Here is a 14,840-nt window from a genome sequence, read left to right as displayed (position 1 = left end):
CAATGGTGTGCCCTGGGCTCTGGAGCAAAGTTTACGCACTAACTCATCTCAAAAGTGTTTCGTTGGGTTCAAGTTGGGACTCAACAGGTTGGTCCATTTCAAAAATGTTATTGCCCATGAATGATTGCCTCAAAGGTGCTGCTTTGATACAAACAGTTATCAGTCCGAACTGTTTCTCTATTGTATGCAGTACACAATGCTGTAAAATGTGTCCATATCGTAGTTAGTGTTTGGTTAAGCACAGTAAGGGTCCACATAGTAAGCATCAAAAAACCGATGTTGCAGTGTTGTAATGCAACTTCCTGCTTCTTCAATGTTGGAAATACACATGAGAATAGGTAACTTTCTCTAGGCGTTCACCAAAACCGTTCCATCAGATTTCCATAGGGTATAATGTGATTCAACACTCCAAATCACTTGTTTCCAGTCACTTGCTGTTCAGTGGTGTTGATCTTTACACCACTGCTTATGTAGCTTACTACTGCTAGCTCACTACTGCTTAGTCGTGAAAGTAGTGGAGGCGAGTCTGAAGGACCTTTCAAAAAATTGTGTCCAGCATGTTTTTGCAGACTGGCAGAAATGGTGGGACAAGTGCATCACATCCAGAGGAGACTATTTTGAAAACAACATTCCAGATTATAAATCTGAGTTGTATGTTGTCAAAAAAGAATATGACCATTCATTATTGTACAGCTCCTGTAAAGCATGAATAGCAAGAGTCCCAACATACTTCTCTGGGGCAAGCCAGAAGCACTTCACCTGCTGATGACACTCCTTTCTGCATCCTCCCTACCAAGAAACCCTCAAAGCATTTACAAATTTTGTGTGTTACCCCATGTGACGGTACTTTCATCAGTAAGCTTAGGTATGATGCTGAGCCACTTGCATTTTAGAAATAAGGAATGTTGCATCTATGTGATTGAGATAATCAGTGGCCTTCAGGCTGCCATTTGATAAAAGTGCAAGTTGGGTTTCACGTGACTATTGATTTCAACACCAATGCTAGTTGACATGGAGGAGTTGACTCTGTTCACAATACCTCATTACGTCTGAAATAATAATTTATCCTAGGGTTCTAAAGCAGTATAGTAGTTTTGTGGATCACTTCTGTCACCTCTCTTGTAGACAGGCATAGCATGTGCTTTGTTCCAAACACTGGGAACAGTTTTTTGTTGAGGTATGTTCAGCATTTTATGCTTAAAAGGGAGTTAACTTGGCTGCAAATTTGGTATTGAAACTGGTGGGGATTCCATTTGTTCCTGGAGCCTTGTTCAATTTTAACAATTTCATCTGTTTCTTAGTGTCAATGACACTAATATTTAAACTGGTGGTCAGTAAAACTGCAGCATGTGGAAGGCAGCAGGCAAAAACATCGAATTGGGATGATGAATACTACACACTCAAAGCAGGAGTAACACCATCTACATTATATACATATGGAAAGTTACACAGTTTGTTTATTATTTAGAAATCACATTTGAATGTAGATTATTTGTGAGATGACTATGTTACACCTCGTGTAAGAAAGAGAAACATCTACAAGGAAGTGTTGTAATCAGGCAACAAAAGATCATGTCTTATCAAAACTGCAGTTTGTGTTTCATTGATATTGCTCCTGTGTGGTTGGAATCTCAGCTCTGCCATGCAAATAAGAAATTGCTGGGTTCGGGAAGGACAAATTAATTGTCATGAAAGTGGCTGCATGTGACTAGCAGTCAAGAAGTCTGACATTGTTCGGTTAGCTGTGCAGCCACAGCACGTACTTTACGGAACAGACTTATTTAGAGAAATTCAAGTATTCAGACAGAGAGAACACCGTCTGTCACTGAGGTGACAATTGTTGTGGCTTCCTTTGATGCAGAGCAGAGTGTTGTGTCGACTGTTGTGCACCCAATGACATGTCAGAACTATGTTGCTGCCAAAGATGGTAGCTCTGTGTATCAGATTTCACGCCCTGTATACTCTCAAATTACCTACAAATTTAATCTAGCATTGTTCTTACTGTAAGATATGTGCAAACTAGATAAAATATCATTGTTTAATATCCTTCCTGCTATTGCAATTTAATGACTGGTAGTGTATATCACTTATAATTGCAGTTGCGTGAAAATTAAAGTGACAGCACTCCTCTACATCTTTTTGTGAAGAAATGTTTGGCAACAAGAGATCAACATTTCTGCTTTTGCTTTGCTACCTTAAATTTTGGTTCCTGTGTCTTCCATGAGTGTACAGAGAATAACTTTGGCACCATTAACAGCCTTTACATACAAATAGAAATTCTCTGGGTTTGTTAGAGATTGAGTTAGCATTGTGTACATTAATGAAACTAAGATGTACATGCACTGCATATAATAATGCCAAGATTCAATGTGGGTTGAAGGAAAAAAAATTGCAATTTATGAATATTTGGCGTCTAGCAGGTGCCTCCAATAGGCGCTAGGTTTTGACACTGTTCCTAATTTCTCATTCTTGTTGATAATACACTCGGGTCCAGACTGAGCTATGCCACTCACTCAGCAATGAACAGTAGATATTTTGAGCAAACATTTGTGAATCTTAGTCAGAAAAGTATGCATTCTGTGGATAATAGCTGGTTCCAGGAAATGATTTTTCAGTAACCAATATCAAATGTCACATGGAAAATATTTCAAAAATAAATAAATTACCATTGGTTCGATTATCACTTGTCTGTAGACCCATGTGCACCTCCACAGTTTTGCAGGTGTCAGACTAAAAATACAAAGGTCTTATGGGTTTTCCCTTGTACTTAATATGATATGCACGTGTGTGTGTGTGTGTGTGTGTGTGTGTGTGTGTGTGTGTGTGTGTGTGTGAAAAAAGAACCTAATTTAACTAGACCTTGTTAATTTCCTTGTAAGTGACCGTGTGAATCAATTTAATTTTTTGGAAAAAGAAAGAGTTTGCCACCTGTAATTGGACCATTTCCAGTACTGTGGTGTTCAAACCAAACTTCATGTTGAAGACAGCTTTACTGAAGCTAAATGTGTAGTGGAAGGACCACACTGTCCCATTGATGCCATATGTATTTTCTTTGATCTAACCTTTCACTTACAAACAACAAAGTCCAATATGGATTGTTACTTTTGCTTACAAATGCACTTGAAATGAACTTGAAATGTAAATCAGTTAATGCCACTTATATGCCAACACAAATAATCACAAAATTCGTATCAAACTATCGAAAATCCAGGATGGAACATGACAGTATTATGAAAAGGATAGTTGCTACTCATCATATAATGGAGATCCTGAGTCGCAGATAGGCACGACAAAAAGACGTTCCGAAAGTAAGCTTTCGGCCAACAAGGCCTTCATTGGAAATACACACACACACACACACACACACACACACACACACACACACACACACACACACACACACGTGCGCATGCATGCACATTCACACAAATGCAATTCACTCACATGACCACAGTCTCTCAGTACTGAGGCCAGACTGCAAACAGCAGTGCATGGTGGGAGAAGCAACCAGGTGGTGGAGGTAAGGAGGAGACTGTGGCAGGGAGGGAGAGGGATAGCATGGTGGGAATGGAGGATGGTAAATTGCTACTTGTAGAAGCACACAAAGGGGCAAAGTGGAGAGAGGATAGGGCAGCTAGGTGCAGTCTGGAGAAGAGATGGTGGGCGGGCGGGAGGGGGGAGCAGAAAAGAAGTGAAGTAAAGAGGCTGTGAATGCCGTGGAGGACTGTGTGGTGCTGGAATGGGAACAGGGAAGGAGCTAGATGGGTAAGGACAATGACTTATGAAGGTTGAGGCCAGGTGAGTTACAGGAGAGCAGGATATATTGTTGGGAAAGTTACCGCATGCAGAAATCTGAAAAGCTGGTTTCGGTTGGAAGGATCTGGATGTCATAGGCTGTGAACCAGTCATTGAAATGAAGAACGTAGTATTGGCTGGCATGCTCAGCAAGGGGGTGGGCCAGTTGTTTCGACATCTACATCTACATTTATACTCCGCAAGCCACCAAACAGTGTGTGGCGGAGGGCACTTTACGTGCCACTGTAATTACCTTCCTTTTCTGTTCGTCGCGTATGGTTCGCGGGAAGAACAACTGTCTGAAACCCTTCGTGCGCGCTCAAATCTCTCTAATTTTACATTCGTGATCTCCTCGGGAAGTATAAGTAGGGGGGAAGCAATATATTCGATACCTCATCCAGAAACACACCCTCTCGAAACCTGGCGAGCAAGCTACACTGCAATGCAGAGCACCTCTCTTGCAGAGTCTGCCACTTGAGTTTAGTAAACATCTCCGTAATACTATCACGGTTACCAAATAACCCTGTGTCGAATCGCACCGCTCTTCTTTGGGTCTTCTCTATCTCCTCCGTCAACCCGATCTGGTACGGATCCCACACTGATGAGCAATACTAAAGTATAGGTCGACCGAGTGTTGTTTTGTAAGCCACCTCCTTTGTTGATGGACTAAATTTTCTAAGGACTCTCCCAATGAATCTCAACCTGGTACCCACCGTACCAACAATTAATTTTCATTCCACTTCAAATCATTCCACACACATACTCCCAGATATTTTACAGAAGTAACTACTACCTGTGTTTGTTCTGCTGTCATATAATCATACAATAAAGGATCCTTCTTTCTATGTATTCGCAATACATTACATTTGTCTATGTTAAGGGTCAGTTGCCACTCCCTGCATCAAGTGCCTATCCGCTGCAGATCTTCCTGCATTTTGCTACAATTTTCTAATACTGCAACTTCTCTGTATACTACAGCATCATCCGTGAAAACCACAGTTTGTCGGTGCCCATTCATGCGGACAGACAGCTTGTTGGTTGCTATGCTCATGTAGTATGCTGCACACTGGTTGCAGCTAAGCTCGTAGATCACAACCACTGTGCTGCATTCCATGTGCTGCATTCCATGTGGGCCTGGCAATGAACATGCTATATGCTGGTCAGTACTTACCTCAAAGAGGCAAAATTCCAGTACCACTGCCAGTAGACACATTTAAATGTAGATAAAACTGTTAGTTCCTTCTACAAGGGGGAAATAGGAATTTGTATAGGATGGAAGAGCAGGCCACATAGACCCTAGGTGCTAAGTGGGGAAGGACCCACCTGTTCTTTTAAAAGCTAGAAAGCTACTTTTAAACATGTCTATCACTAGTGCTGTGATTTTGTTTGCTGGAGGTAAATATTGGCCTGCTATTGAACCTGTTCATAACTGTACTGTTTTATTTACTTTAAACTATGAAGACTTTGTGTTGTTTGCTTCTAGGTCTTGTGCACTTGGAAGCTCTTGAAATGCTGTCTAAGCAGTGTGAGCTCAAAGTGGAAGCCATTCTGCAGTCTCTAACTGGTCAAGTTGCAGTTGAACTGCAAGACAAGATGACGGCATTAAAAGAGTTATGTGAAATTCCTGATGATGATGCAGATGAGACAGAAGACCAAAGCACAAGTGATGAGTGGCTAAAAAGTCTTGCTGAATCCTCCCATGATCTTGGAGTGAATGTACCTGTTGACAAAATTGCAAATGTAAGCTTCTGTTTAATGTTCTGTTATGTCACAGAAACTTAGTAGTTTAGTAAGTGTCTAGAATGCTACCTGTTTTCTTGTGCATATATGTAGTATTTAATTTTTAGCCAGAACCTGATGTCTCGTGTTGACTTTCATTTATAGTAATTGATTAACTGGAAAATCTCATACAGAAATGTGAAAAATGCACAGAGACAGATTAGCTGGCTAGTACTAACCTTACAAGGGAATTGTCCATTCCGACATGTTGAAACCCACCCTGAAATTTTTTATGCTGGAAGAATTCAACAAAAGAAATCCACTGTTGAAATTTTAGGTGCTGAGAAGCATTGCAAGTATTTTTAAAAAATTGTTGGAATTAGTCATTTTTATCATATAAAGAACCACGTATGACAACGGTTTGTAGAGCGACTCCTGCCTAGCACATGATTGGTATTGGCAGTAGAGTGTAGAGCTGCATAGTGCATATATCAGGAGTGACTCTGCAAGTTTGAAGTACCTAAATGATGCAAAAAATGTCACATACTATTAAGGGTTTGAATTCGAGGTAGTTTGTATCAACAATTAAACTGTTGCATATGTAATTCTTACAAAGATGACGTTGTTGTTGTTGTTGTTGTTGTTGTGGTGGTGGTGGTGGTGGTGGTGGTGGTGGTGGTGGTGGTGGTCTTCAGTCCAGACTGGTTTGATGCAGCTCTCCAAGCTACTCTATCCTGTGCAAGCTGCTTCATCTCCCAGTAGCTACTGCAACCTACATCCTTCTGAATCTGCTTAGTGTATTCATCTCTTGGTCTCCCTCTGCAATTTTTACCTTCCTCGCTGCCCTCCAATACTAAATTGGTGATCCCTTGATGCCTCAGGACATGTCCTACCAACCGAACCCTTCTTCTGGTCAAGTTGTGCCACAAACTTCTCTTCTCCCCAATCCTATTCAATACTCCCTCATTAGTTATGTGATCTACCCATCTAATCTTCAGCATTCTTCATAGAACCACATTTCAAAAGCTTCTATTCTCTTCTTATCCAAACTATTTATCATCCATGTTTCACTTCCATACATGGCTACACTCCATACAAAGACTTTCAGAAATGACTTCCTGACACTTACATCTATACTCGATGTTAACAAATTTCTCTTCTTCAGAAACACTTTCCTTGCCATTGCCAGTCTACATTTTATATCCTCTCTACTTTGACCATCATCAGTTATTCTGCTCCCCAAATAGCAAAACTCCTTTACTACTTTAAGTGTCTCATTTCCTAATCTAATTCCCTCAGCATCACCCGACTTAATTCCACTACATTCCATTATCCTCGTTTTGCTTTTGTTGATGTTCATCTTATATCCTCCTCTCAAGACGCTGTCCATTCCGTTCAACTGCTCTTCCAAGTCTTTTGCTGTCTCTGACAGAATTACAATGCCATCGGCGAACCTAAACGTTTTTATTTCCTCTACATGGACTTTAATACCTACTCCAAATTTTTCTTTTGTTTCCTTCACTGCTTGCCCAATATACAGATTGAGTAACTTTGGCGAGAGGCTACAACACTGTCTCTCTCCCTTCCCAACCACTGCTTCCCTTTCATCTCCCTCGACTCTTATAACTGTCATCTGGTTTCTGTACAAATTGTAAATAGCTTTTCGCTCCCTGTATTTTACCCCTGCCACCTTCAGAATTTGAAAGAGAGTATTCCAGTCAACATTGTCAAAAGCTTCTAATAATTTCCGGGTATGCAGCCGGATCCCGTCGACATTCTGCCACGATATTTTGGCCCAGAGACGTCCGGCCATCATCAGGTGAGTACACAACTACTGAAGAGCCCAGGTGCAGTCGCCCTCACCACCGAGGGCAGCACGTACAACTCGGCTATGCCGCGCATGTCAACACGTGCGCGAGAATCGGTATAAATACCGCGACTGCACCTGGGCTCTTCAGTAGTTGTGTACTCACCTGATGATGGCCGGACATCTCTGGGCCGAAATATCGTGGCAGAATGTCGACGGGATCCGGCTGCATACCCGGAAATTATTAGAAGAACAAATACGCCGGGAAAATTTCAGAAGTCACATTGTCAAAAGCTTTCTCTAAGTCTATAAATGCTAGAAACATAGGTTTGCCTTTCCTTAATCTAGCTTCTAAGATAAGTTGTGTAGCGTCAGTATTGCCTCGCGTGTTGTGATATTTCTACGGAATCCAAACTGATCTTCCCCGAGGTCGGCTTCTACTAGTTTTTCCATTCGTTTGTATAGCATTCGCGTTAGTATTTTGCAGCTGTGACTTATTAAACTGATAGTTCGGTAATTTTCACATCTGTCAACACCTGCTTTCTTTGGGATTGGAATTACTATATTCTTCTTGAAGTCTGAGGGTATTTCGCCTGTCTCATACATCTTGCTCACCAGCTGGTAGAGTTTTGTCAATACTGCCTCTCCCAAGGCCGTCAGTAGTTCTAATGGAATGTTGTCTACTCCCGGGGCCTTATTTGGACTCAGGTCTTTCAGTGCTCAGTCCATCTCTTCACGCAGTATCGTATCTCCCATTTCATCTTCATCTACATCCTCTTCCATTTCCATAATATTGTCCTCAAGTACATCGCCCTTGTATAAACCCTCTATATACTCCTTCCACCCTTCTGCTTTCCCTTCTTTGCTTAGAACTGGGTTTCCATATGAGCTCTTGATATTCATACAAGTGGCTCTCTTTCCTCCAAAGGTCTCTTTAATTTTCCTGTAGGCTGTATCTATCTTACCCCTAGTGAGATAAGCCTCCACATCCTTGCAGTTGTCCTCTAGCCATCCCTGCTTAGCCAATTTGCACTTCCTGTCAATCTCATTTTTTGAGACGTTTGTATTCCTTTTTACCTGCTTCATTTACTGCATTTTTATATTTTCTCCTTTCATCAATTAAATTCAATATTTCTTCTGCTACCCAAGGATTTCTACTAGCCCTCGTCTTTTTACCTACTTGATCCTTTGGTGCCTTCACTACTTCATCCCTTAAAGCTACCCATTCTTCTTCTACTGTATTTCTTTCCCCCATTCTTGTCATTTGTTCCCTTATACTCTCCCTGAAACTCTGTACAACCTCTGGTTTAGTCAGTTTATCGAGGTCCCATCTCCTTAGATGCCCACCTTTTTGCAGTTTCTTCAGTTTTAATAACCAATAGGTTGTGGTCAGAGTCCACATCTGCCCCTGGAAATGTCTTACAATTTAAAACCTGATTCCTAAATCTCTGTCTTACCACTATATAATCTATCTGAAACCTGTCAGTATCTCCAGGATAGTTCCATGTATACAACTTTCTTTTATGATTCTTGAACCAAGTGTTAGCTATGATTAAGTTGTGCTCTGTGCAAAATTCTACCAGGAGGCTTTCTCTTTCATTTCTGACCCCCAATCCATATTCACCTACCATGTTTCCTTCTCTCTTTTCCTACTGACGAATTCCAGTCACTCATGACTATTAAATTTTCGTCTCCCTTCACTATCTGAACAATTTCTTTTATTTCATCATACATTTCTTCAATTTCTTCGTCATCTGCAGAGCTAGTTGGCATACTTGTACTACTGTGGTAGGTGTAGGCTTCGTATCTATCTTGGCCACAATAATGCGTTCACTATGCTGTTTGTAGTAGCTTACCCGCATTCCTATTTTCCTATTCATTATTAAACCTACTCCTGCATTATCCCTATTTGATTTTGTGTTTATAACCCTGTAGTCACCTGACCTGAAGTCTACTTCCTCCTGCCACCGAACTTCACTAATTCCCACTATATCTAACTTTAACCTATCCATCTCCCTTTTTAAATTTTCTAACCTACTTGCCTGATTAAGGGATCTGACATTCCATGCTCCGATCCGTAGAATGCCAGTTTTCTTTCTCCTGATAATGATATCCTCTTGAGTAGTCCCCACCCGGAGATCCGAATGGGGGACTATTTTACCTCCAGAATATTTTACCCAAGAGGACACCATCATCATGTAACCATACAGTAAAGCTGCATGTCCTCGGGAAAAATTATGGCTGTAGTTTCCCCTTGCTTTCAGCCGTTCGCAGTACCAACACAGCAAGGCCGTTTTGGTTATTGTTACAAAGCCAGATCAGTCAATCATCCAGACTGTTGCCCCTGCAACTACTGAAAAGGCTGCTGCCCCTCTTCAGGAACCACACGTTTGTCTTACCGCTGAGGCACGCAAGCCTCCCCACCAATGGCAAGGTCCATGGTTCATGGGGGGGTGGGGGGGGGGGGGGTGGGGAGGGAGGAGACAGTGATGCCTAGCAGAGGAAAATAAATCAATGTGGTGTTTGAAGTTACTTTGCAGATGACTTCCATCAATCCTGACTTTAATTTGTCGAAATGAAATATTTATTCCAAATACACTATTTTATAACAGTCCTATAGCATAGTTCTTATGATAATTTTTGAATAACATATATTTTAGTATCAATGAGTTCCTTGTTTATTGCCTACAATCTTTACAGTAAAGAAACTGTCATTTGAATGATGAAGCTGGCCAGAGTGGCCATGCGTTTCTAGGCACTACAGTCTGGAGCCGGGCGACTGCTACAGTTGCATGTTCAAATCCTGCCTAGGGCATGGATGTGTGTGATGTCCTTAGGTTACTTAGGTTTAATTAGTTCTAAGTTCTAGGCGACTGGTGACCTCAGAAGTGCACAGTGCTCAGAGCCATTTGAAACATTTGAATGATGAAAACAAATATTTTTCCCTACACCAGGCATACCTGGGAAAAGAAAAATTAATGCTTTCAGGCACTTCATAGTAATTACTTGTTTTATTTGGACAGAATTGTAGTGGAGGAGGAAGTGCTCCTGGTCATTGGTCTGCTTATTGTGCTGCATATGGCATATACTGAAAGCAATCTGTAAAACATGCTGATGATACAAACTGATAATGCACAAATGACTGCAATTGAAGAGTACTGTTCTGCTGATACACCTCAAAAAATGACATGGGGCTGTCAGAAATTATATTGTCCAACTATTTCCTTAAAAATATTTTTCCCAGTCAAACAAAAGACTTCATCAATACTCACATGGTTGTTCTGGATGGAATCTGAATTATCAACAGTCTTTTTGTCATTCTCCTGAAAGGCAGAGATATCATTATGTGTAGGCCAAGAATCCAACAAAAACAATGAATTGATGTCTGCAACTAGCTAGAAATCATTTTGAATGAAATGTTAAAAATTATTCTTTACCATTTTTCTAGATTGTGATATGTCATTTATAAGATTTTTTCGACTAAACAGCTCTCTTTCTACCAGATGATTCAGAAAGACTGAACAGATTTCAGTTGTTTATTACAGATAAGCTACAAAAGTTTCAGAGTTTTGACTCAGCTGCACTGTGGTTTGTTTGTAGCAGTGTGGTGACTACACCGCGCAAGAGAATTTGTGTGAATTCAATTCATTGCTCAAGTGCAACATGCATTTCTCACACCTTGCGATTTATTTTTCTTTTCTGTTGGGGTACCTAAAAGACAGTTTTTGTCCCACATATGGCAGCTAATCTTCAGAAGCTGAGAATTCGAATTGTTGAAGCTGTTAATTCAGTAAACAAGGACTAGTTGATTCGTGTGTGGAATAAAATGGACTACCATTTTGAGCTTTTTCGAGCAACCCATTGTGCTCATGTTGATTGTATGGTGTAGTGTCTGTGCGTGCATAAAACTTGAAGTCCTCCTCTGTCCTGTGTTGTGCAGTGTTTTTCTATCTTTCATGATTTGTGTATAATAAACGACTGAATTCTGTTCTTTCTTTTTGAATCACTGTGTATTTTTGGTCCTGATATGCCTTAAGCTCCCTGAAGACAGAGAGAAAGGTGCAGAAAGAGTTATCCACTTGTATCTATCACTGGCATTGTTGTATATGAATGTACCATAGCATTAATCAACTGCACAACAAACTGTCTTTCTTCACCCCGAAATGACAAAGTGCGGTTTCGTGGCAATTCTTTCACAAAACCTGACTAAACAGAATTAGATACAGCAGATGTTGTAACAACAAGGTTCATCTCCATGTCAGCTAAAAATTAATGGCATCTGTTCTACACATTTGCTTGGAGTAACCTTTATTGTTTTGTAACATCCTGCACTGTATGATTTCCTGAATCTACTCAAGCAGGTCAAAGGAAACTCGAAATCAGCAGTGTTCATCACAACTGCATTTCAGAGGGCCTAGTCTTATATACCTCCATTGGTAACGGTGCGCTGCCTCTCACAAGCAGCTCTACATGGTTCACACCTACAAAAGACTTCTCTAAAGAGCTGTTGTTCATGTTATTTATTTAAGTTTAGGGATTTATGTTGGTTATTAGTGGGGGCTAATTGGACTTTGTGGCTATCCTGTACAGTAATCTTTTGGATAGTGTTTCTATCATAGTTTTGCATGTTCCATATTGAGGCATATTTCTTACTTTGAGTCTTTCTTCCATTTATGCAGCCCACTGTCATATTTTATGGAGAAAAATCAGGTTTGCACACTGCTTAACGTTAAACACAATGTATTTTAATTCAGTTTTATCTCCATTTTTAACACCTATGCTGCTGCAAAAGCAACTAGTAATTGTTTTGATATCAAATGAGTTGCAAATTTGAGTGAACAGTAACTATGGACAGTTGTTTCAGGGAAACTGTAAATAAAAACTGGAATTTGCTTTACAAATTATGATCACGCCGAGTTCTGTTATGTGTTTACTGATACACGGTCAACCAAGGATAATCGCTTGTCATGTTGTGCTTGTGTGGTCCACTAAACCTACTGTAGGGGTGTACATTTTTCCAGCTTCCCGGCGAGCTAGGAATTTGACAATTTTCAACATTTTTTAAAAATACTTGCATTGCATCTTAGCAGTTAAAATTTTGACAGGGTCTTTCTTCCACTATAAAAAAAATTCAGGGCATATTTTGAAATGTTGAATTGGACCAATCCCTTGTTTAGCTCAATACAAGTGACAGTCACACTGAATGATAAAAATAAATAAAACCTAACTTTCATAAACTTATTCATTCCTCCAGACGAGGGAGGGAAAACAGGTGACAGAGGGAAAAGTGGGTGCAGGTCTCTCATAACGAGGGTTATGAGGTAACAAAGTGGAACGTAAGCAAAGATGAAGTAAAGGTTGTCCAGGGAAAGTAAAAGACAACTTATCACGTGTATGTCATCTTCAAAACAAAGAAGAAAGATTGTGAAAGAAAGAGGTATGTACGAGGGCCTTTTTTTCAACCTCCAATCATTTAGTATAGAAGCTATGCGAATGGCAGAAAGTGGACATATCCTGTAGGCTACTGCGCAAGTCTCGCACTACACACTCTGCCATTGCCGACCTCAAGACAACATTCTGAGTTGCACTACAGTGAGGTAAACATGGCTGCCGTCATTGTTGCTCCCACCAAGTGTGAATTACGAAGTGTAATTTGGTTTCTGCAAGCAGAAGGGAATAGTGTAGCAGAAATTCATTGGAGAATGAGCCAAGTGTATGGTGATAACTTCCTGACTGATGGTGTTGTGCATGAATTGTGCCGAAAGTTTAAAGACGGCCAAAATGATGTGCACAATGAAGGGGGCCAAAGATGCATGTATGTTGTTACAGCTGAGCTTGTTGAACGAGTTTACAGAATGGTTAGAGAAAGTCATAGTTTCACCCTAACTGCTGTTTCTATGGAAATCTGCAAGTTTCAATATTTGTTGTAGACTCTATTGTTACTGAACATTTAGGCTACAAAAAAGTTTGTGCTCCTTCGGTCCCAAAGATGTTGATGAATACTCACAAAAATCACAGAATGACATCGGCTTTGAATTTCCTTAACCATTATCATGATGATAGAGAGCACATTTTGAAATCAGTTGTTACTGAAGATGAAACTTGGATCCAATATGACATATTGGAAACAAAACGACAATCACAACAATGGATGCATCTAAATTCACCAAACAAACAAAAAGATTCAAACAAACATTAAGCAACAGAAAGGTTATGGCTACCATGTTTTGGGACCAAAAACGTGTGTTGCATGTAGGGTTTATGCAGCCTGGTACCACTATCAATGCAGCTGCTTATGTGAAACTTTACAATGCTTGCGGAGAGCCATTCAAAACAAATGAAGAGGGATGCTGACTTCAGGAATTCTGTTGATCCACAGCGCTCGTCCACACACTGCTGGCACAACCCCATGGCTTCTTGAACAATTTCAGTCGGACATTTTCGATCATCAGCCATACAGTCCTGACCTGGCACCCAGCGACTTTCACCTTTTCCTGAACTGAAGACGTGGCTAGGAGTGCAGCACTTTCAAACCACTGAAGATCTTCAAAACAATGTCAATGCTCATTGGTGGCAATATTTTTTGAAGAGGGTTTTGCAAAGCTTGTCCACAGGTACGATAAATGTCTCAGTCTTTTCGGTGATTTTGTAGAAAAGTAACCATAAGTGTACAAAACTTTTGGTAATAAAATAGTTTTATATGAACTTGTCTTTTATTTATAGCCTATCGAAGGTTGGGGGGGGGGGGGGGGGGGGAGACAGCAGCCCTTGTATATATGAACAGTTATGAAAAGGACAGATTGCTACTCACCATAACGAAGACATGTTGAGTTGCTGTCAGGCACAATGAGAAGACTTTTACAGACTTAACTTTTGACCAAAACTTTCTCCAGAAAAGAAAGTGTGTGACACACACACACACACACACACACACACACACACACACACACACACACACACACACACACCTGCGTGCATGCACTAAAGCTGGCATGCTTCGTGCGTTGCTACAGATGGATTACAGCCATTGCTTTGAGTGAAAGCAGCAGTTGGGATTGGGGCAAGGAAGGGGAAAGTATATCAGAGTATTGGTGGGAGGAGCACTTTCTGGTGGAGCATGCAGGGACTAGAAGGTGGCAGGACAAGGCAGGCAGTGGCAGCTGTAGGGGCTGTGGGAGACGGAGAGGATTAGATAGGGGTAAAGACTGGTAGGTGCATTGGCACAAAGAAAGTGCAATGAGCGATGGGGGCACGTGAAGTGGGGGGAGGTATTATGAGATGATTAATACTAAGTAGAAGAGAATAGGAAATAATATTTTCGGCTGCATGCTGCCAGACTTAGATGCATTTACAGTTGCTTTTGCAATGTAATTAATATGAAGTGAGGTTAGTTTCCTTTGCTGTGTGGGCCAGTGAGATATTGGTTGAAAAATATGCTTGTTCAAGAAGATAAATATGTTATAGTGTGTATAAGTATGATATTTTGATCCATTTTGTGAATTTACTTAAATTTTTGTTC

The 14,840-nt window shown here is 40.6% G+C and overlaps 1 protein-coding gene across 1 annotated transcript in view; it reads left to right on the top strand.

Moving 5' to 3' along the window:
- LOC126281590 (protein FAM114A2) overlaps nucleotides 1-14,840 on the top strand; it is a 66,243-nt gene that overhangs the window by 36,577 nt on the left and 14,826 nt on the right. The window contains exon 6 of the mRNA XM_049980675.1: nucleotides 5,279-5,535. Coding sequence (XP_049836632.1) covers nucleotides 5,279-5,535 — 257 coding nt within the window. The remainder of the gene's footprint in view (nucleotides 1-5,278; nucleotides 5,536-14,840) is intronic.

The sequence above is a fragment of the Schistocerca gregaria genome, chromosome 7, assembly GCF_023897955.1.
Source record: "Schistocerca gregaria isolate iqSchGreg1 chromosome 7, iqSchGreg1.2, whole genome shotgun sequence".
Taxonomy (NCBI): domain Eukaryota; kingdom Metazoa; phylum Arthropoda; class Insecta; order Orthoptera; family Acrididae; genus Schistocerca; species Schistocerca gregaria.
Note: the sequence above shows the minus strand (reverse complement) of the source record. Positions and strands in the feature narration are given on the sequence as shown.